Source organism: Lissotriton vulgaris, chromosome 6, assembly GCF_964263255.1.
Source record: "Lissotriton vulgaris chromosome 6, aLisVul1.2, whole genome shotgun sequence".
NCBI lineage: Eukaryota > Metazoa > Chordata > Amphibia > Caudata > Salamandridae > Lissotriton > Lissotriton vulgaris.
In genome coordinates, this window is record NC_141694.1 from 830,699,869 (window position 1) to 830,723,942 (window position 24,074).

At 46.5% G+C, this 24,074-nt stretch overlaps 2 protein-coding genes across 2 annotated transcripts in view; one reads left to right on the plus strand and one right to left on the minus strand.

Moving 5' to 3' along the window:
- Window positions 1-16,424, plus strand: part of LOC147708061 (uncharacterized) — a 30,481-nt gene extending 14,057 nt beyond the window's left edge. The window contains exon 3 of the mRNA XM_086925704.1: window positions 16,032-16,424. Within this exon, the coding sequence (XP_086781830.1) occupies window positions 16,032-16,424 (393 nt within the window). The remainder of the gene's footprint in view (window positions 1-16,031) is intronic.
- Window positions 1-21,563, minus strand: part of LGALS8 (galectin 8) — a 273,575-nt gene extending 252,012 nt beyond the window's left edge. The window contains exon 1 of the mRNA XM_086926860.1: window positions 21,072-21,563. The gene's annotated coding sequence lies outside the window, so the exon portion shown is untranslated. The remainder of the gene's footprint in view (window positions 1-21,071) is intronic.
- Between the last annotated feature and the right edge of the window lie 2,511 nt (window positions 21,564-24,074).

Consider the following 24,074-nt stretch of genomic DNA (forward strand, 5'->3'; position numbering starts at 1 on the left):
TTGCTACTATCCAAGAGGTTCAAACTGAAAGACTCATCACCTTTGAAGAATCTGCAGTGAGAAAAGAAGGACTATGCAACAAAGCCATGGAACTTGTGCCTCTTGAGACCCAAATAACAGTTTGTCAAGAAACTCCCGTCTACAATGATGTAGTATCTGACTATAATAATATGTCAAGGGAACAAGCAGCTTCAGCGATTTCAAATAATCCGGATGCAATACCAACTATAGACAGAACTGCCTCTGGCTATTTCATCAACTTTGATACCTTTTCTGAGGATCCCAGTGAGCCTGAAATAACGCAAACAAATAAAACTTTCAAGGAACAAGTAACAGAACTTTTTCACCAGCTGGCAAATACATTTCTGGTTTCACAATGGGTTGAATTTTGGATTGTGTTAGGTGTACTTTTTCTCCTACTATGGCTCATTCTTGTTTTAAGTTTGGGAAAGCTGATAGATGGAAAATATAGTAAAATGGACAGAGCAAGAAAGAACATCAACTTGCTCCTGAAGCCACACAAACCATCTCATCGTGAACAAGGAGACCTGTCATCAGTAAACATCACAGCCATTCCTCTACCTGGTGGTATAGCAAGGGACAGAACTGATTATGACATTTATGGTCCTGTCGAGCTGCTGAAGATTCCTCACCAATTTAAGGTTTCCTTGAGTGATTTTGTTTCACCCAGTACATTTTCTGATGATTGGGACTTTGAGACTGTTAATAACATGATGGCAGACTTAGAAATGTCAGCAAAATTGGCAAAACTTGAATACTTAGAAGGTTCATCAGATTATGAACAAATGTATTGTTTTAATCATTTTGGTCATCATTATTTGCACAAATCTGCAAACCCTAGAAATGTTTTAACTTGTAATCAATGGGAACATTGTTCAAAGCCACCAAAGGGTAGCTCAAAAACATTTTATGAAACACTTCCACACTTCTCAGATTTAATGTCACAAATCCAGAAACATTTTACGTTAAAAATGTTAATAAGACTGGAATGAAAAGTATGTTGACCAATACTAAGCAAATGTATTCTGTGGCCTTTTATGCTCGATTGTCAACATTAGATTTTGACTTTCGTGAAAGACAACATTGAGACAAAAACTTTCTGGGGCACAAAAGACTGGCAGGTGCAAGGTTTAGAAGCCTTATTCAGAGCCTGCATCATCCCAGAACAAATAATGTTTTTAAATGAAACTGTTCAACAGACATCTTGTCTTGGCCTGGCTAAGATAAAAGACTTGAACAAACCATCCATACCTAAGCCCACACCTGATAGTAATAGAACTACAGATGAGGAGGTAGACGTAAATTTTATTTAACAACAAAACAGAACTAATCCTGATTGAAAAAATGGTTAATCTGGCCCACAGACACGAATAACTGTCCAGATAGATTCCTGAACAAGACACACTCTCTGTAGTTGACAATGGGTTAACAACTCCGTCATCCAGAATTTATTCTTTGGACAGCATTGTACCCTCTGCCATAGACATAATGGAACAACACTTGCTCATGTTACAACATGGACAGTCTCAATTGCGTTCTATAATGCTGCTAGGCTGGACGTAACGAAATCTTCATTCAGGCTATGTGCCTTGGCGTCTAATCAACACCATGTCATTCTTTACTGGATTTAACCTTACAGATAAACAAATCTCTATGGCACAGAGGGGAGCAGACCATACGGTGCTGACCATAGAAAAACTGGAGAGATTACCATTAACAGTTTCTGAGAAACCAGCCGTTGAATGGATAATACATGGCACCATCACGATTTTCCAGCTTCAGTATTGCATAAAACACATACCAGCAAGCCTGTATGAAAGGTTTGGTAAAGAGTACATAAAGTCGACCTGGGATTTACCATACACACAAATGTTGGAGTGGCAAAAGGAGGTATTTCTTAGTGGTAAAAATTGCAAAACCACATTGAGCGTTACACTTCTATGTCAGGGCATTAATTTACATGGAGCCTGTGATGATTCTTCAAACAACTTATCATGCCACCTGCAGGGTTTCCCGGCAGCAGTCATAGATCCAATTTGTAGACAGCTTTCCAATGGGAGCTATATAATGTTGAATGATCACAGCTGTTCTGGAATGATGCCAGGAATAGCCTGTCTCGTTAGTGTGTCAGCCAGGGTCACTTGCTGTATGCAAGTATCGTTTCCAAAAACTAAGACAGACGGGGAGTCGCCACTATGGCCTTTACTAAACATCTCTTCTATACGAATTGATACTTTAAGCAGAATGAAAGCCATACGTTCACAAAAAACTGTGCCACTGACCTCGTCCAGAGAGACATATGATCTGCAAGTTGCAAGGTCCTCTGCGGAGATACATGCCTTATTATCAACAAATTGCCCCATACAGTTTGCAGAAATGTTAGGTCGTATCTTAAACATGTCTGATACCAGTGGTATTGTACATGTATTTAAGACTATTTTTTCGGGACCGTTAGCACCCTTTGAAGCAGTCCTAGGCGTTTTTCCAAACTTCGTGCACTCTGTGTTCGGCGGCCTGCCTCTCGTTTTGGGACTCGTAGCAGGGATCCTATTTTTATTCCTCCTGCTCCGTTATGGCAAGTCCAGTCACCAGCGATACCAAGATTACCATGGAGAAAACTCTTCTGGCAATGCAGTATCGTGAGCGCATAACACAGATTCTTGGCTTGGCTCATTTAAAAGATCTGAATACCACGTGGTTCCTATCATTCAAACCAATCTGGCAAGATTGCATCTTACCTGTTCTACGATGCCTGCTTTGTGGAGAGGAATGCGTGTTAGATATCTGTATAACACTTCCATCAGCACTGCCAACGGATGTTGACGCTTTGCTTGGTTCAGTAACGGCTCATGCATCGTGCTGCCCCTAACAGCTACCTATCCGGATGACGGCATTCATTGAGGTCTCACTGGCAATTCCAGCTGAGGGTGAGATACGCGCACCAAGAGGCACATAGGTACCATCTGCTGCGAACATTGCTAATGCGTCTGACGCTGAGGGCGATGCTTCTCATCTGTGTACGATTGATCTACTTAATGAAGTGGTTCAACTTTCTCCTACTGTGGTAGACTATTTCTTTGCCAGCTTAAAAGATGTAATGTTTTCTCCTGACACCGAGAATAACTGAAATTAGCACACAGCGTTCCATCAACCTTGAATTTGACCTTCGTTTTTCAAAACAAAAACTCCTAACTTTGGAACTCAATTTTTCTACGATTTGATTTGACTTTTTTCCAAAATTGAACTTTGGCACAAAGTAATCTGCTTAAAGTAGAACTATTCTTAGAGAACAAGAATTCTTTGAATACTTCCTAGAAACAGTAACTGGCCTTATCCAGAAACCAAAACAGTTTATATATTCTGCTATGAGATGGTCTCGACCTTTTTATTCTGTATTTAAGAGCCATTTTATAAATGTAATTTTCATGATTCATTCAGTTAGCATTGCCAATATCATACTATATGCTTAAAATGAAATCATTGCTTTTAAATGCGTACAGTACAAATGCTCATTTTATGTGTACAACCATTTTCAAATGCATTTTATGTATTTTTGGGTGGGATTGTAAACACATGCCTTAGTTTTAGTGCATAAATTTAGTAATGTCGAACATAATAAAGTGGAGTGGGTGTTGTATAGTGTTGGACCCGGCCCTTTTGGCAGTTTCACCCCGAGACTTTTTGCTTTTTCCTAGCCTGTTTCTGGAACCTGGTGGTGGTGATTTTAGGCCTCTGCGCACTTTTTCACTGTGGTACAGTGTAAAGTGCGTGAGCTCTCTGTGTATGTGTGGTGAGTGACCTGCCCTCCATTAGGAATGAATTCGGGAACATGTATTCCCATGGTAGTTCCTGATGTGTGGGGAGTGCAGGGTCGAGTTTGGTATGTGCGAACTCGTGAGATTGAATGCTGCGCAATGATATATGCGGCATGATTGTGTCTAGTGTAGAAGCGCCACTTTTAGAAGTTGGCATATTTGTGTAATTTGTGTCTGGCGTGTGATTGGCTGAGGCTGGCTGGTGAGCCTGGCTCCAAGAGTCTGGGAGGGTCTGCCCCGGTGGTGAATGGAGTGTTTAGCATGCTGATGTGAGGGGAGGAGTGAGCCTGGGCCTGCTTGTGGATTGACCGTCTGGTTTGAGGGTCCTGAATGAGGCTGGGTTTTCCCCACACAATGCTGGCTCCACCCCCTGGGGTGTGTCTGATGTCCCTAGCCTGGCCAGTGAAAGGAATTCCCTATAACCAGTTCTAGCTGGTTCTCACACTGCCTGCACCCTGCTAGGCAAAGGAATTTACAGTATAAAAAGGGGCTGTGTTCCCTTCCAAAATGTTCTTGTTTCTGACTTGAATCCTGCCAGGGGTGTGCTGCTGCTTGGGCTCAGGGGAAGGCTTGCCTCCCTGGGCCCTGCCCAGCCCCTGGATACCTGATGGACTTTTCCCTTTCTGGGAGCTGCTGTGCTCCACCTTATGTCCTGGACTATTGAGGTCCTGGACTCCTGAAGAACTTTGCTGGAGGATTTCTCTTATTAGGAGCTGCTGTGCTGCCTCCTTGATGCCTCAGGACTACTGGGACCCTTCTTGATGCAAGGGGTCATCTCTGGGGGCTTGTGGGGCTGTCAGTGCCCCCAGCGCCATGGAAGCGCTTTATTTGGTCCCATGGCACTTGAGAGCGCTTTTTGCTGTAGTGCGAGCGTGTCACCGTCACGCATTTTGCGTGAGGATTGGCAGGTGCCTACCCTGCGACTTTGCCCGCATTTATTTAATTATTGGCGAGTGCCCACCTCGCTTCGGCATTTGTTTTATGCACAGAGGGTGCCCACCCCTCATTTGGCGTCAGAGAACTCGCTGTCCCCCGCCCGGAGCCGTGGACGGAGGCGCCGCGCTGTCATTGGCGGGACTGGGAGGCTCGCCCTGTGAGGCCGCGAGGTGATTGGGCCGCTGTTGTGAGCCGCGCTCTGGTTGGACATCGCGGACGAGGGGGAGCAGTGAAGATGGCGGCCGGTCGACAGGGCTCCCGTGAGCTGAGGGAGCCCTGAAGCAAGAGCAGAGGAAGCCGCGAGTGAGGCAGAGCCCCCCCCCCCCGACCAGCCCGGTGAGTGTTGAAGGGCTGGGGGTAGGCGGGGAGCTCCGCGAGTGGCAGTGCCTGAGCGAGGCAGCGTTCGAGCGGCCCCGTGGCAGCGGGTCGCTCCTCCCTTCTTCCCGCGATGTGTTTAAGAGCCCCGTAGGCTCTCCCGATGGCCCGTGTCCTGCCCTCTGTCTAGGGGGCCATAGCTGGTGCAAGCAGGGCGGCCCCGGTTGGCAGTGGGTCACCCCAACGTTGAGTAGAGCCCAGAGAGGCTCTGAAGGGGCATTTGTTCTAGGGCCCAGAGAGGCTCCAGGCGGTCCCCATGTGCTGGCGAGCCCAGTGAGGCTCTTGGGGGCAGAGAATTCACAGAGCCAGATGGCTCCAACGCTCCTCAGCTGTCTGAGAGCCTGTGTGGCTCCAACACCTGCGGCGCAGTTTGTCTAGGGCCAGTGAGAGCCCTTGCCGCAGTTTGAAGTTCCCAGCTGCCCAGCAATTAGTGGGCAGCTGCACCGTTTAGGTCTTGTGATTGTTCCCAGGTGCCCAGCAAGTAGTGGGCACCTGCAACGTTTAGGTTTTGCGCTGGTGGCGCACCCCTGACTGGCGCTGAGTGGCAGCGCGCCCTGACATTCTGGACACAAGGCTCTTTAGTCCCTTTATTAGAAGGGGGCTGGTATGTGATTTTATTTAGGCGCAATGTGATTATCTATGTGATGGTAATTGCCTAATGTGAGTTTTGCGCAATGTGATGTGGTGCTAGGAAATGTAATGCATTTAATATGATTACGCACCTTGATCTTACACCCCTGAATGTTTTTAGGCATCATGTGTTTTTGCGCTATTGAGTTATGTTCTGGCACCTCTGAATGTTTTTATGCATCATGTGTCTTCCTTGTTTTTACACCTCTGAATGTGCTGGTTGATGCATCATGTGTTTTTCCTTCCCTGCACTTCTGAATGTGTTTTTGATGCATCATGTGCCTTGATATTACACCGCTGAATGTATGTTTTACGCATCATGTGTTTTCCTTCCCTACACCTCTGAATGTTGTGATGCATCATGTGTAATGTGTTCTTGCTTATTCCCCTAATTGTATTGTGATACTTAGGTGGTTGTTCTTTCTATAACAGGTGTTCCTAGTGAGGTCCTGGTTCCCTGCGTGACATTTCTCCCAATGTGTTTAGGGTTGCGTAGGTGGTACTTACCTGTTACCAGTAGTTACTGGTTGTGATTTAGATTTGCTAATTTGTGCTACAGTGATTTTATATCCTATATTCTAATTTCTACTAAGTGCTGATTCTGACAGTGGCCCACGTGGCCCTGTCCTGTGTAAATAATCCCTTGTGAATATTTCCTGTGCCAGTTGGCACAATGTACATGTGTGATTCTATCTGATGTGTTTTGACAATACAGAAGTTATTTTTATATAACCTTGTGTGGAGTTCCTTTTGTGGTGTGCCTAGGATGTTGTTGCTGTTGTGTGCTGGCGCACATGCTTTACACATTGCCTCCGGGATAAGCCTGTCTGCTTGTGCCAAGCTACCAAGGGGTGAGCAGGGGTTATCTTGGCGTGTGACTCCCTTGCCCTGACTAGAATGGTGGTTTCTGCCTAGCTCTGGCGTCAGCCTTAGCCAACCAGAAATAGCCAGTTCTAACATATAGCATTTTAGGACCCTAGTGTAATTTTCCAGATTCATGCCCATATATAGTTATAAAATCACCTTGTCCTTATATAGGCATAGAAATCATAACCATATTTAGACATAGCTCGTGCAGTCCAAATACGGCATGGCTACTTCCACTAGTTCCGAAAATCCACAACAATTTCTTGGAAAACTCAACTTCAGCAGTTAGGGACTTCCCCTTGCTTGAATATGGATTTGTCCAAGAACTCATGGAGTTTTCAAAGAACTGAGACTCTTTGATGACGTTATTATGTCCACCTTTACGTCAAACTCAGCACCTTCAAGGTATAAATATTCCCACACTTGCCCAAGCAAACACACGGTGGTTTGGAGCAGTTCGACTATCTACTTGCCCGACGCATCCTGCTACAGAAAGTGCCGAAGGAAGCCGACTCTCCAGCAGACGGACTGAGAGAGATGCTGTCTTTTCTCTTGCCGAGAAATCCATCTCCAGTGTTTCCAAGCTCCCCTTGCGGGGTGTTGGGAAATCGAGTCCTGAGACCGACCTCCTTCATTCTAAACCAAGGTACGGAGCTGATTAGACCCTAAGAGAAATCTTGGATAGATTCTTGGCAAAACTTATGCTACACCACACTTACTTCTTTCCTCGTACTAGACTTAGGTTAGGTACACCGGGGTAGGCGTATTTTACAAGCACCAGTTGAGTACTTTTAGTCTTTATTTATTTATGTATGTATTTTATCACTTAGAAACCATACCATGCTTTTACAGTATTATTTTATAATACTCTTCTTGCTGTATGTATTATACTTTACAGCCAGTATCGCGATTGTACCAGTTCAATTCTTCTGCATGAGATAGAAGACTGTTCAATAAATACTTTTCTTGAAAACGCCCTTCTCTATATTTCTCTGCACCTCTGGTGAAACGAAGCATGCACGAATGACTGAGTAAAATATCTATCTATTGTTTCCGCGACTCTGAAGATCAGTTTTATCTTGGGGAAACAAAGTTGTCATGTTTATGCAGTGTCAGAAACTAATCCCTTCTTGTGATTTCGAGAAAGTTTCTAATGACCTCTGAGCTAGCGGACACTGAAGTCTAATATATTCGATAGAGACCTAGTAGACATAAGTCCTACGTCACATCTATAGGATATATTATTCCAATGCGCAGAGCCTATTGTGAATATAGGAACTACACTACAAAGGCATTCAAGAAACTGCTTTACCAAGATTGTCATGTCTTCCTGGGAGCATTCAGATAGCAATTAACCACCATCATAACCATTTGTTTGTTTCCAAACCAAAAATGCATATCACTTGGCTGCTTAACAGTTACTGTCAAGAGCCGTCACAGACAGGTTAGCAGTATGCTTGATGAAAATTGACAGACCCCCTGATGGAAGACCAAAGTGGCTCAGCCGCGAGGCAGCAGCAAAAATCTCATAGAAGCCTGATAGAGTGGTAGGGGACAGAGCCCAAGTTTCTTGAAGACATAAGATGTCACCCGTACCTAAATACTGGCACCCTTGCTCGCTTCCCATTAATTTTTTGAGCCCTGCTACATTCCATGAGATTATAGTTAATTCAGGGTTTTACATCCTTGTCAACTGTTTTGGGGATCGAGGATTAGTTAGCGCCTTCAACTGCGGTTTCCAATTTAGTCGACAAATGCTCTCATCAGGACTGAGCACCCAGAGAGCTGTGTCTAGCTGTTGTCCTTCACACTGCCTCCTGCCCGGTGTATTCTTTTAGGCTGAATCTCACCTCTCTCAGGTTATGCAAGCAAACGACTTTTAGTGATCTTGATCTTGTGGATTACTCTGGTTCCCAGTTTCTACTTCCGCCTGATGTGCCCATAAGAACGCTAAGGGTTAACTGTCCTGTGGGCGGGTTTAATAAAACAAAGATATTTTGGCGTGGTAGATTTCACAAATTCGATCCCCCAATCCGCAAATGTTTCTTTTTCACCCCACACTGCATCTCTCAGAGATCCACTCCTCCATGCAGTGATTGAGGCTTCCTCTGTGCCAATCATCCCATCCAAGAAATATTTTACGCATAACAAATCATCTGAGGTGATATGGTTCAGGGCTGGAACGTAGGAACAAAGTTTCAGCAAGTTCCCCAGGTTTAGCGTATCATGAGGGCCCCTTGGGCAAAACCTGGGAATAAAAAACAGTTCCAGCGGATCAATGGCATCACCCCTGTCTTGCCCAAGTAAACAGGTCTTGCCTCCCCTCGTTTTATCGATGTTCTGTCCTCAGTCCCCGTCCTACTCTGTTATGATCCAGTTGACTCTTGGCCCCATAGTCGGGGCTTGTTTACGGTGACAAGAGCCTTGAATTCCACTTGGGGTCCCATCTTCCTGCATCCCAAGCCCCTGCATTGTACTATCCCCGGATGCCTTATGGAGTCCGTTGATGGTATTCTCCTCTGGGGATCAGGAATCTGGACCTACCATACGGCCCTGTTTGCCCATGTTAAATGGATCCGCCCATTGTATGCCTGTAGGATGGTCTTTCATTAAAAGTACTTGGCTGTAATCCTGCTCTGGCCTTGGAGCATAGGTTTGCGGCCCACCAAAACTACTGGTGTCAAACGTCCTTTAAAGTCCGGACAACCTCTTGCTGTTGCCCATAGTTTTTACCTGTGCAACCCACGTTGGAAGCTACCTTCCCCGAAAACAAGTTGGTGACCTAGTCCACCTGTTTGTTTGATCCAGTGCAACCTAGTCCATTCAGTAGATCCAAGGCTTTTGATGAGAAACGCTGGTCCTAAGCCCTCTTTCTCTGCTCGAATATTGGGAATAATTTAGTAGGGATCTTGGACGCTGGTTTAAGGCTTCCTTCTTTTATTAAGCGTTGTTTTTAAAGTTACTTTTATAGCTTTTTTGCTCTCCTTGAAAGACATGTCCCCACTATATTATCTGTGGTACTGCTGATTTGATTCCCCTGTGCTAGTTCAATTGTCTTTCCTGGATCCCTTGGCGTCTCACAGCTTACTTGCTCCGACTGATCTGGTTGAGTAGCACAGACTATCTCCGACTCTGCTCCCATTGTGGTAGATTGGGAACATAGTGATACATCCCCCTGACTCTCTGTCATGGCCCTTGCCAGCTCCTCTGCAATAAACTTGTATCCTGGTAAATTAAATCCTCCTTTGAATTCTTAATGCCCTTCACCAGTGTTCTCATTTTTTCCTGGAGTGCACTGAACTTGTCTATAATGGGGGAACATAAACAAGGTTTTCACAAATCCAGAGCTATTAGCTTCATGTCCAATTGTGTTAAATAACTCTCTGTTTCTACCAGGTAAGTTGCAAGTGACTGAAGAAGGTCTATCTGGAGTTCCATTTTTCCCAACTGCCAAAGAAGTGCCGGGCAATTACATCCTGCCAGGCACTCACATCCCCCAAAGTAGAATCTTTTCAGAAACCAATTCTGAAACGGGGGAATAGTTGTAAGCCCTGCGTCCATTCGTCAGTGTTTTATTTAGCATGTCCTCTATTTGTGCTTCCATGGCAGCTAAAAACTGATATGAAAGGTTTCCTTGCTCATGATCCGTGGCATGGCCGTTTCTCCCCTTTGTTGGAATAAAAGAGGGAGAGTTTATGGCTGTATTTGCCTAGAGGTTGCCTCCTAATGGGGCATTCAACTTTATAGGGAAAGTTGAGCCTTGATAATTCCTGATAAAGTCCTTGCTGTGCAGCACTTGGGTGACTACTAAGATTTTGTTATAGATGGGTTAAACTAGTTGGGAACTGTTGGACCCGGCCTGTTGGGCAGGTTCACCCCTAGACTTTTTGCTTTTTCCTAGCCTGTTTATGGAACCTGGTGTTGGTGATTTTAGGCCTCTGCGCACTTTTTCACTGTGGTACAGTGTAAAGTGCTTGAGCTCTCTGTATGTGTGGTGAGTGACCTGCCCTCCCATAGGAATGAATGGGGAATATGTATGCCCATGGTAGTTCCTGATGTGTGGGGAGTGCAGGGGCGAGTTTGGTATGTATGAACTCGTGGGAGTGAATGCTGCAAAATGATGTATGCGGCATGACTGTGTCTAGTCTAGAAGTACTACTTTTGAAAGTTGGCATATTTGTGTAAGTTAGTGCTAGCGTGTGATTGGCTGGTGAGCCTGGCCCAGAGGGCCTGGGCCTGCTTGTGGATTGACTGTCTGGTTTGAGGATGACAGGGGCTGGAGAGCCCAGGAGGTTGTCTGAGTCAGCCCATTGATGAAAGGCAGCATCTGCTGCCAGGGAAGTGGGAGGAGATGGCACCTGATAGTGAAGGGCTGTGCCTGCCTAACTACAAAGCTGGCTCCACCTCCCGCTGGGCGACTGCCACCTCTGTCCCTGATACTGAAGGGGACTTCCCTCTAAACCAGTCCAGCTGGTTCTCACACTGAGACTTCAAAGGACTTCAAAGGCTTTTCTGTGTATAAGAAGGGGCTGTGTTCCCATCCAAAAGGGGTTCTTGTTTCTAACTTGAATCTGCCAGGGGCATGCTGCTGCTGGGGCCCAGGGGAATTCCTGGGCCCTGCCCATCCTCTGGACCTCTGATGGACTTTTCCTGCTGGGGGCTCTGCTGCTCCCTCCCCTGGACTGCTGAGGTCCTGGACTGCTGAGGGACTGGTGGACTTGTGCGCTTTCCTGGACCCTAGCGCCTGGGAGGCGCTTTCCCTTGGATGTGCCCTGTTACTGGGGCTCTAGTTGCTGATGGGGCCATCCCTGGGGGCCTGTCTGTGCCCCTACACTTGAGAGCGTTCTGTTTTGCCCCGCAGCGCCTTGGGAGAGCTTTGGCGCTTGCAGCCCTGGAAGAGCGCTTCGTTTTCTGCCCGTAGTGCTGTGGATCGTGTTTAGCGCTAGGAGCGCCTTATTGTTGGGAGCCGGTGCCCACCCGGCGTGGATTTGCCCCGCTAGATCGTTGTTTGGTCTACGAGTGCCCACCTCGCTTATGTGCCGTTTTTGGATCGGCTGCCCACACCGATATTTTGATTGCCTGCTCGCCTGCCTGCCTAGCGAGGGCCGCCGCGCTGCCCGCGGCGACCCGGAAGTACCTGGCCGGCCGGCCAATCCCTTCGCGGCCGGCCGGAAGTCCCGCCCCCGCAGCCCGGGGGAGGAAAGGGGAAGCCATGGTGTTTGTCTTCCGGTCTCCCGGGTCGTGAGGGAGACCGGAGATGCTGCAGTCAATAGAGGGGCTCCCGTGTGCTGAGGGAGCCCCGAGGAAAGAGAGGCGCCCCGGAGAAGTGGATCGGGAGCCTGGCGGCTCCACTCGGAAGGACGACGGCGGAAGGAGAAGGCGGGGCTCCATTGTGAGGAGGAGACCCGCCGCCGAACGGAGCCCAGCGGAGACCGCTGTCAGGCCCAGAAGACTCCGGTGAGTGGAGCTCCAGAGAGGGCGGCTGGTCCTAGTGGTTGCGATGGAGGAAGGCAGCATTTGAGCGGCCCCGTGGCAGCGGGCCGCTCCTCCTTTGACCCATATAGGGTTTTAGAGCTCCATGATGACGCTGGCAGCGCCGGGGGGTGAGGCAGAGACAGGGCGGCCCCGGATGGCAGTGGGCCGCCCCAACATGTGTAGAGCCTGGAGAGGGCTTCGGGGCCATGTCCTTTTGATGCAGAGTCCCCCGTGAGGGACTCCAACGAGGCCCACAGTGATTCAGAGCCTGTGTGGCTCCAACGTCTGGGGCATGGGCGATATGCCCAGAGCCTGTGTGGCTCCAGCATTTGGCCGCAGTGTTTGTTTAGAGCCCTCGAGGCTCTTGGCGCCATTTTGTTGATTTCGAGTCCCCTGAGGGGGGACTCCAACGCTGGGTGCACAGTTAATGTCAGAGCCTGTGTGGCTCCAACCTGGCGCAGTTTGATTCTCAGCTGTCCAGCAATTAGTGGGCAGCTGCACCGTTTAGGTTTTGTGTGATGCCCAGGTGCCCAGCAAGTAGTGGGCACCTGCCACGTTTAGGCTTTTTGTACTTTTGAAACTGGCGCTGCATGGCAGCGCACCCTGACTTTGGACTCAGGGCATCTTTGCCCCACAAGGCCAGTTGGCCTAGGGACTGCCACAGGTAGTGGCTTATGTAGTGTTGGCGCAATGTGATTTCTATGCTTTTTAATAGTTATTGCTAATGGGAGTTTTTGCGCTATTGATTTATTATGCACCTCTGAATGTGTGGGTTTATACATTATGTGTCTTTCTTTCCATGCGCTGCACCTCTGAATGTTTAGTCATCATGTGTCTTCTTGCGCTGCACCCCTGAATGTATTTTATTGCATCATGTGCTTTATTCTTAACACCTCTGAATGCTTTAGGCATCATGTGTTTCTCTTTATTACTCCTCTGAATGTAGGTTATTGCATCATGGGTAATGTGTCCTTTTCCTAGACCCCTAAACGCTGAGTGATACTTAGGTGGTTCTTCTTTTCTTAGTACAGGTGGTCCTAGTAAGGTCCTGGTTCCTGTTACCAGTGATTACTGGTTGTTATCTTTGATTATTATTTTATGTTACGTTTATTCTTTATTCTAGAAGTGATTTTATATTCTACATTTTATCTAGAAGTACTATATCTGAATATGACAGTGGCCCTTGTGGCCCTGTCTTGTGTACATAATCCCTGTGAATATTGCCCGTGCCAGTTGGCACAATGTATATGTGTGATTTTATCTGATATGTTTTTACAATACAAAAGTTATTTTTATAATAACCTTGTGTGGAGTCTCTTTTGTGGTGTGCCTAGTATGTTGTTGCTGTTGTGCGCTGGCGCAAATGCTTTACACATTGCCTCCGAGTTTAGCCTTACTGCTTGAGCCAAGCTACCAAGGGGGTGAGCAGAGGTTATCTTGGCGTGTGACTTCCTTGCCCTGACTAGAATGGTGGTTTCTGCCTGGCTTTGGCGTCAGCCTTAGCCTACCAGAAATAGCCAGTTCTAACAGGAACTAAGTATGTTCCCGCCTGAATTAAAAGCCAGGGGCAGAGGATATGAGAGTCCATGGTCAATTTTATCCTTGTTGCCCTCGATGTAGGATCTGTTGGCAACTATAACAGGGATCAATTGTTCTGCTCTGCTTGCTGGTAGCTTGACTTGTCACCTTTTTTGAAACTTTGTCTAACATCTTCGGACATGCATGTGGACTTGGTGAATGGGAACTGATGTTAAGATAGTTAGACTCCACGGGTAAGGAGGAGTCTAAGCTTGTACACTCCGGAGCTGGTACACTCTTGACCGAAGGCAGATCCAAAGGCACACTAGTAGACTGAAAATAATTCCTGATTGAGCCTCTTGTCAAGAGGAACGAACGGGTCGACCGTCCCTCTGTGTTGTCACGTAACACAGGCAGGGTCGTCCCCTCCTTCAGGGGCTGTATCTCCAGTTCTAATGGTATTGTTTCTGTAGTTGGCTCGGAGGCTTTGCGCCTCCCCATTTTAGGGGTAAACAAATACTATAATGCGCCTTGAAGGATCCATTACTTAGGACTGACCAGATCACTTATTTCCTCTAACCGTTGGAATGTGTACCAGCTCACTGAAGCGATCTCCTTCCACAATCCAGGTGAGAGGGCTGCAAGCCACTCTAATTATGCTTGCTGTTGACATTGTTTTTAAGTGTTGTTAAGTGATGAATAAATGTGTGCGGCTCTTTCAAATCACTTTATAACCACCTTTATTAAACTCCCGTACTAACGGGCTAGACCAATGCACAGGGTCACAGCAACCCAGTGAAACAATGCCTCTGCCAATATCGCCAACACCAATCCACAGATGAGGAGGAATTAACAAGAGGGGATGTGGGGGCTGGAGGGCTGAGTATGGAGTGGAGCACACCAGGAGAGACCAGGGAGACCTACCTGCCTCACCTGACACTCGTGAGTCCGCCTTGGAGGTCGCTTGCAGGCTCTCTCTTTCGCAATTTGAAGCCACTAACAACAGCTGCTACGCTCGTCCGCTCCCCCCACCCACCATACTCCCTTCTGCTTGGGAAGTCGGTGCAAGAAGCCAGGGATAACCACACTGCTCATCACCGCTTACCAGACAACGAAAGCTGTTAGGTCCCAAGGGCGTCTAGCTGCTGAACTGCTGAAGGCTTCTTGCTGCTGATGTTGCTGGGCTTCAGCTCCGGTTGTGACCGGGCTATGTAGTTAAAGGTTGCGCCCAGAGTGGATTTGTGTTGCAGCGGTATACCTGTAAACTGTATGGCAGCCAGGTCTCCGTGGTCTGAGGACCAAGACTGCAGGATGATTGTTTAACGTCTGTTTGCCTGTTCACCTAGCCGCTGTACCACCGCCACTCCACCACTCTGCTCTCCGCTCACTGAACTGAAGACGCTAACTGAACTGAAGCCGGTAGAATGGGAAGAATCTCAATTCGCACAGCTGCTCCCCTTGCCATTCAATTTTGAGTGCGATTGAAAACAGGCCTGTAACTCTTGTTCAAAGCTTGTTTTTAGTTTTATCAGCTAGCTAGGACTCCATCGGCAGGTCGAATTTGTTTCCATGGTTTTTTTAGGTCTCGGCTGTCGAAAGCAGAGCATGCGCTGCTCTCGGCATTCGAGAGCTTCTTGGAATCAATTCAGATTCCGAAGCTCTCGAAAGCGGGGTTGAAGCCCCGCCCATCTTTCTGATTAGTTCTCGTCATGTAGGATGCAAAACGTAGACTTCTCATTGTAAAGGAGGCTTCTTAGTCCCTCCTTGTTGCTGCCTGGTCTCCTTTTGGCCACGCCCGCCAGGATTTGATCTTTTACCGGTGACTTGACACACTCTGTTTCATTTGTCCCCACGCACTTTTTTCTTCTCACTTCTCATTCAGATTTGGCAAAGGCAGCTGCATGTTTAGTTTCGCATCGCGCTTTCACTTAAAGTGAAAGTGCGATGCGAAAGTAAACACGCAGCTGCCCACTAGCGCCGTGGTCTCCGCAGGTATGTCTTCGAAAGCCAAGCAGATCAAGGATTCTGTTACTGTTCCTTTGGGCACTGTTAGACTCCCAGAATTAAAATCCACTGCTCAGAGTCTGAAAGGTACAAAATTAAGCGTGAACATGCCTGACGACATCATTACACAGCGGGCAGCTTTGGCAAAGGCAGCCGCATGTTTAGTTTCGCATCGCGCTTTCACTTAAAGTGAAAGCGAGATACAAAAGTAAACAAGCGGCTGCCCACCAGCGCCGTGGTCTCCCAGATGTGACTTCGAAAGCCAAGCAGATCAAGGATTCTGTTACTGTTCCTTCGGGTACTGTTAGACTCTTTGAATTAAAATCCACTGCTCAGAGTCTGAAAGGTACAAAATCAAGCGTGAACATGTCTGACAACATCATTACATAGCGGGAGGAGGAAGACGTGGACGAGGCGGACAGTATAAACCAGCGCAGCGATGTCTCAGCCACTGAACCCCGACATCGAAAAAGGAAGCCCATAAAAAGCCCAGAAGCAGCTCTCATGGCGAAAGACGAGGTGACAGAAAAGAGCAGAGAGAAACACCAAAAGGATTTCGATAGCTCAAGCCAAGCCAATGACGACAGCGAGGACGAAAACAAAAAAAAGGGACAGAGGGACCATTTTGGAAGAATTATGGACCCAGAACCAACAAAAGCTGCTGAAGTTATTGCTACAGCAGTATCCAAAGGGAACTCCGGGGCGCTGGGACAAGATCGCAAAATGTGTTCCAGTAAAATGCAAGGAGGAGTGCATGGTTCGATACAAGATGCTGGTGCTTAAGAAGAAGCAGGCTAAAAGCTGAACCATTCAAAGCAAAGTGTTTGTGCATGCATTTCACTAAGCATGGGGTGTGTGAATGTCATATGCAGTAATGTGCATTTTGTACCTCAGTATTTCCATGTCATGTGCCTTAGGAAAGGAAAACAACTAATATAACGCCACCTGACTTAAACATATGCTGTGTCAAAATGTATTTTTGTATCAGAAATATTTATTGCCAAATAAACTTAGACACACACACGGCGCTGGGGCCGGTTGTTTTCATTAATTCGAGGCCAGGTCGCCTCTGCCGGGATCCGCGGAGCGCTGAAGGGCGGAAGGCCTTGCTGTGAAGCCCAGTCCCAGCACACACAGTCTTTGGGGTGCTTTTGTGGTTATCCGGGAGACACAAGAATGGGACTTTTGTAACACTGCAGTTGTATCCGTTGTTTCTTTTCTGACTGATTTTGGGTGTTGTGTTTATGTTTTGGAGTAACAGCGCAAAAGCATTTGCATTATCGAAGCATTTAGTGTTTGTTGCCTCTGGTTAAGTTTTTGGGATTTGGCGTTTTACGATGTACGTCATACTGATCGTTTTTTTCTGAACGGTTCAGTTAAGGAACTGAGGTGAACTAGGACTACAACTCCCACAAACCACATTTGGTTTCTTACCGCTCAGAATTGGAGCCCTGCACCCATGGTGATCCGGAATTACCCTGTGTCCCTGTTCTAGCATCAGTGGCAAGGTGTGCGTTCACGTAGCACCAATGTACAAAAGTTCTCGTGTGCTATTTTGTCGTGGGCTATTCTCAGTCGTGCGTGGGAATTGATGAAAAAGTTTCCCGGCTCGTCTGTGATTTGGAACCAGCGCCCAGAACATGAAGAATGTGTTATTTATACTGGTAACCACGAGGGCGTGCAGTCAGCGATGCATACCCTTGGAATGCAGCCAGTGTCATACTGCCCCCTCCCTAGTCAAGAAGGAATGACCAAACTAATGACATTTACCTCTGTTTCCTTTGCCTGAACACTCCACCCTCTGTGTGTCTGGTATCAGGCAAACGTGGTGGCAAATAATATTTAACAAAACTGGTAGCCCTGTATTTAAAAGAAAAACACACACCGCCCTCCCCCCTTCACTGGGTGACATGCTTCTCCCTGCCCCCCACGCGGTCTTTCCCAGTGCCATTTGCCAATTCGATTAGCGCTCCTTTTGATGCACGTGATTTAAGGTGAGCAGCACCCCCGAGCGCGTGCCATTGTTCCTGCACATTCTGCATCTGCATGAGTTTTGGCTCAATATCTGCAGTAAAGCTTGCGTGCCTTTTTTTGTCCGACTTGGTGCTTTCACATGTTCAGGCGTTTCTTGTGTGACTCTAATTTCCAAGGAAGTTCGGGAGTCCGCTTTTGATATCCCTGCCCCTGCTTGAGACCCGGAGGCGGGATCCGAGTCACAGGTGGCCAGACTGGCGGGTGAAGCCTTTCAGGTTAGGAGCAGCTGTACGGCACTCTTGAAAACATATCAGCTGCTCGGCCTGTACACAGACGCCAGGCTTTCTTATCTTGAAAATACCAAACAGGGGCGATGCACTGGTGGAAGTTGTCAGAACGAGGTACCACTCAGTTTACAGTGCTTTCAATTTAGAGGAAAGCTGGTTGTTCATTGTTTTTGAAGCGAGTGGTTTAGCTATGTATCCACTGGCGTTACTAATAGTCTCTCAGTGATTAGAGGGAATGGGGGGCTTGCCTTATTATCCTGTTTTGTTGTCATCTTAGTACAGTGTGTCTATTGGACGGCACTCATGTTATTATTGTTTTCTATGTTCTTTGGTGCTGTCCTCACACCACTGGCCTGGAATGTTGTATTTTGAGGAGATTTCTATGTTACGGTTTGTTCATTCGCTGAGCTGCGCTTGTCCTGGACGTCTGAATAAATCTTGTTCTTGCCGCTTTGTTCTCCACCATTTCCTGTCCCTTCTGTAAACTGTGACTTTGGCACATTTTGACCTCATGACTGCACCCTTTATAGTAATATTTTTATTTCCAGCATGTCTCATATAGTGAATGCCCTTAGGCACCACCCTCTCACCACACCACCCTGAAAAACAGAACTGGGGCAATAAGCTCCCACAACCTCACCTTAAAACTGAACTGGGGCACTTAGCTCCCACCACCTCAATGTAACCATAACAGGGTACTAGAAAGCACACAACATTTTGGAGTATAGGCGAAAAGCGCAGGATACATTAACTAACAACCCCATAGTAGAGTGGAGAACTCTACAGGCACTCAGAAACTAATCACACACGTCATTGCACGACATGTCAAGCATGCAATCCATAGCAGATACATAGTCGTAGACTCCGGGGGCGATCTCTCACCCGAAGTCATCAACCAAAATTAATCCTTGACCGCGATCTCCATTTAGCTGTTGCATCATCACACAGTGGCGCAGTGAATACCTCACGTGGAGAGTGAAGAGCAATTGAAGATGTACTGTGACTTGGAGATTAAAAAAAATTACATTCCTTTTACACTGCATCATGAGTCTCCATAAAGACTGGTGGTTGCCTCAAGATTGTGTCGCACGTTCAGCCATGGACGCGGTCCATAATCAAAAGCGTACCTGTAGCTGTATTTGTAAGTGAAGGGATACAGACAAACTGTACCTTCATGTCCCACGACAACATAAACTGTAGTCAACCGGAACCTTGTGACTTTCAAGAAACTTTATTAACCATGTGGTTGGCAAAGGGTGCCTCTAAACGTAGGAATCAACGTTGACTGTGAACTTGCAGTGAAGCTCCAAACACAAGATGGCGGTACGCAACCATGCTGCCTCGTCGGATGGCTAAAGGCATCAGCGTGCACCTAAAATGACCACAAGCGCCAGGCTCCTTGAGGAACCTTGTTAGCACATGTCACAAAGGATTAGATGGAGGCAACACAGTACGCAGGTGGGAATGAGCGTGCTCAGTATGTGCACGCTGTGCACAGCTCGTGACATGTTGGAAGGTATGGCAGCGGTTCAACTGCCATGGTGCAGCAGTAGCTACATTAGGAATTGAAATCTGCAAAAACAAAGTACTCACAGTTACTGAAATATGCACAGCCAGCAGTCTCTGCATGTTACTCAAGTGTTTAGGCTCACCAGAAGTGCAATTTTCCCACCACAAGTCGCTCCTTCTAATACCACTAGAGTGCTGAAGGGTCAAGAATTCAGTATCCTCAGCCTCCAATTCAGTTGCCTCTCATAACATGTAAGGCTGAAAACAAACAGGAAATTACATAGAATATCCATGCAGGGAAACTTTAAATTAGTTGCTTCTCTTGACAACTCCTGTTACTGGAGACACTGTCCCAAAGCAGCAGGGTAGGTAAAACTCTTCAAAGGCAGTAGAATGATAGCAAGCTCCACCATAAACTGTTTGTAGATCGGTATTATAAAGTCAAAAGCCCTAGGCTGCAGGCAGTCCAGGTGATGAGGGACACTGGTGGGGCTAACCAGGGCGTTGCTACTCAGTTGCGTTTCCTTTTCCTTAAAGTTACAGTTCTTATGTTCCAATCTCTTTTTATTAGGCTCCTTAGTTCAAGTATCATCAGGATGGTATTCACAGTCTTCCTTCCTCAATGCGTGAGTTCTTTTAAAATCTTCGCCAAAAATGTAGTAAACAGAAGATCCTTGAGCCAGGCAACCAAAACAGGATAAGTTTCTTTGACCTTAGTTCCAGGTTAAGTTTCAGGTAATCAAGTAGAATATAGCAAAGCCCCACCAGGAGCAGCCTCCCTGCTGCTCAGCCTGCCAGGCAAGGCACTCAAACATTTAATGAGGTCATCAGGCATTCTATCACTCACACTAGCTGAGCAGCAGGAAAGTCACAGCCAGGGAAAGGAAAGACACAAGTCAAATATAACATATGCCAGCACTTCTCAGGAGCAAACCAGTACAGAGAAGAGCGAGTACCTGCACTTGTATATTTCCATTGAATGCACTGTGTATAGGTGAGACCTACTGGATTTGCCAATGATTGTTACATTCAGCAATGTATCAGAGGACATGGGGTCCCAGATGGGCATACTTTGGAACTGGGGAACCAGGTTAGAGTCTCCGGCTCAAAAGCCTGTGATTCCGAGCAACTGGTGCTCATGCCAAGCGCTCCAATGCCTTCGGGTCGAGTTCACGCGAAACCCTAAAAATCAAGCAGTCAGAAGACTACACGAAAGTTGTATGATTTGGGGTGGCCTCTCTGGTTGAGAATGATTATGAAACTGATCCCCTGGGATAACGTAGGTGTTCCTGGCTAAGAGACGTCTCCCACTACCACTCCCGAAGGGGTATGTGGCATGTATTCTATACCTGTTCTAACCTAATGTGTGCGTTTTTATGTTTCTATTTTTATTTATGTAAATGCCAACTCTTATTTTCTTTTACTTTCTCAACTATTCCAATGGTATCTGCAACGTGTAAATATGTAAATCTCCTTATGTAATATACTTAATTCTATTGTATGGCGCTCTGACAGCTTTGGGTAAAGTCCGCGCTATATAAAAATGCATTAAAAAAAAGAAATAAATACAAATAGGACAGAGTGTGAACAGCGCACTCTCACAGTATTTCCATAATTTGAGGTCCCCTCTCCTCGCATGGCGAAGCTTTAACGAGCCCACTTACCAGTACACCAGGGGCGGGGGTCGGCGACGGGCTGAGTCCAGTCTGCCTGCGGCTGTAAGGCGGAGAATGAGCGCCGACAACTTCGAGTGCGGGGATCCTGCCCTACGCACTAGTCACACCAGAGCACCTGGCATCACTGCTTTCGTTTCCTTGTAATCAGCTGATGTCCAGAAGTAAAGCGTGCGACAGACATAGAGAGAAAAGCCTGCGGAGCACGACCCGTCCATCCCCAGCAGACTGCCATTCACTAACACTGGCAGACGTTTGAACAGCACAATGTAATCTCACATCTATGTAAATAAATGTATCCTTGTTATTTTAAAACTTTTTTTTCCAATCTCATTCATTGCCACTTCACAGCATTGAAATTGACAACCCTTATACGGTTATTTTGTGGTTGTGCAAGTCTGTCATCAACCTTAACGTTTCTTAAACAAACGCACATTTTGGACTCACGTATTGCACCCTTAACAGCTGCTATTCAAGATGGCCATTAGGAGAACAAACACAAACCCGACGCGGTTATCACGTGACGCGTACGTCATTTCGACTTCCTGGATGTGTGCGGGATGACAGAGAGCAGCACTGGACGGGATAGGCAAGGCGTGATGTGCAAATAAAAGCGTGGCTGCAATGCATATTGTAGAGCTGAAGAGTGACTGGTGGTGTAGCTGGCAGGACGTGTCAGGGGTTTAGAGCGGCCAGAATTGGTCTGTGGTGTAGCTGGCAGGACGTGTCAGGGTTTTAGAGAGGGGCCAGAAGTGGTCTGGTCTCTATGGTGGCTAGTAGAAGGCGCTTATGGGGAACCAGGGTTTTGAGAGTTTGGTAGTGGGAGGTCGGCAGAAGGTCCCTTGGTTCGTAAAAGTTTCTAGGTGCTGACCTTGAGGATGCTCGCGGGCAGAATTGGACTTGATTTCCTCAATTGGACAGCTGGCAGGATGTTTTTTTTTTAAACAGATTTATATAGTGCAAACTTGATCCGAAGGTATTGGAGCGCTTTACGTGAGCACCAGTTATGTTACACAAGGACACATTCAGACACAGGGAGATTAAGTGATTTTCCCCGAATCACAGGATGTAGCCCTGGTTTCCAACGACAAAGTCGGCAATCTAGCCCTCAGACCACATCCTCTTATGTGGATCTAAGCGCTTACATCATGATCCTTAGAGGTATCTGTGAGGGAAAGGGTTTAACTTAAATTAGAGCGAAGAGCTGCAATAGCAGTGTAGGGGGAGTGGACAGTTTTGAGGCATTTGGCATTAACGAGAAGTGAGAGCAGCAGTGCTGCAAATGGAAACAAGCATTGGTAAATGCCATAGGTTTCGCCTGTGTGGTTAATAATCATTTTTTGTTGTTAAGTGTTTATTGAGAAAGCCAATATCTTATGCAGTAACTGGTGGTAATATAATGCAGTAAGATTAGGTAAATGGCGAAGGACAAAGAGAAAAAAACATGTTGCGTCTTGCCTCACCTCTGCTCATTGTCCCAGAGAAGAGCTTTGTGGGAAGATTCGAGCGTTATTGAAAACTGCAGGACACATATTGAGAAACATTGCAAAAAGCCAGAATGCTGGCAATCCACACCAGACCCATTGGCTTTGCCAATCCTTGTTCAGCATGAGGCTGGAATAGGGATGGCTACAACTGTTAAGCTGTATAGAATGTGTGGTAGAATGCTAGACTGTTCAGTTCAATACATCCAGTAAACCTTAGTTCAAATATTCAGGAACTTGATATCAGTTTCCTATTCTCCATCCCTGCAACACAGTTTGAGCCAAATTTTTTGTCACACCTCTGGAGAATTCTAATTCAAAGACTTTCTGGAAGATTTTTTTTTTACAGTCTTTAGTAATATACACATTCACGGTACATATAAGCCAAAAACTAATACATATCACAGTTTTGGCTGGCTTATTCAACCTGGAACAATCTTTAATGCATAAACGATCCTACAACCTAATATATGTTCAGTGGCCCATCACAGTGGCTGCCCGAAGAGCACAACACGCTCCTAAATGTCCCATTTATGATTTATAAGTGGTCACTGTGTATTGATGGCACTGATTACTACCTTCAGCAGTCTGGCATTACATAACACTACAATTTGTTGGCTAGACCAGTAATGGTTCCAACCAGCTGTATGCCAATTGATACACCTAGTTACTAAAACTTACAGCTGACAGATTGTCAGGTATCTGAGACACCATCACTCAGAGAAACTCACAAACCAATTTATTATGTTGGAGATATCCTAGGCACTCTTCAAGAGCAGATCCACAATTGTTAAAGGGTCGAACAAGAAGTAAGGCACAATTTACTTTTGTTCTCATCGCCATGGGAATGCCTGGGACTAATTATTGTCATTTATCCTTGCTTGTGTTGTTACCAGACCCGTTTATAAAATCTGAGTAACTCCGAGTGAAACAATGCCATAACTGTCACCCAAACTGGTTCCTACAAGGGAGTGGAAATGTTCAGTGATAAATGATACAAGCATTTGCAAAGCAATGGGTCTCGCATTTGGGGGAGTTGGAGCTATTGGCGTTGTAAATGACAATGTATTTCACCCATGTGTTTTGGTTTGGAGTGTAGAGAATGTATGTGGTGTGGAGTGGAATTATGTGAGTTGTATTGGAATTGTTAGTTATGGAATTGTGTGAGATGGAGTGCATTTGTTTAGCATACTTATGTGGTATAGTGAATAGATAGGGGTGAGAGCTGCACAGAATAGATAGAAAAGAAGATACAGAGAGATAGGTAGTTTTTGCAGGAAGTGGTGAATGAACTCCAGACAGAGGAGCAGAAAGAGTGTGAGAGAAAGAGAAAGAAGGGGAGAGCAGGCAATAAATGCATAAAGAGGGAGTACCTGTTTGCAGAAAACACCCCAAGAACAGGAGTGGAGCATGGGTTTGAGGGAAGGAAACCTTGGAACGGCACGGGAAAGAAACAGTGCTTAGTAAGTGTGAGCAGGCAGTATAGAAAGAAGATAGGGAGGGAGT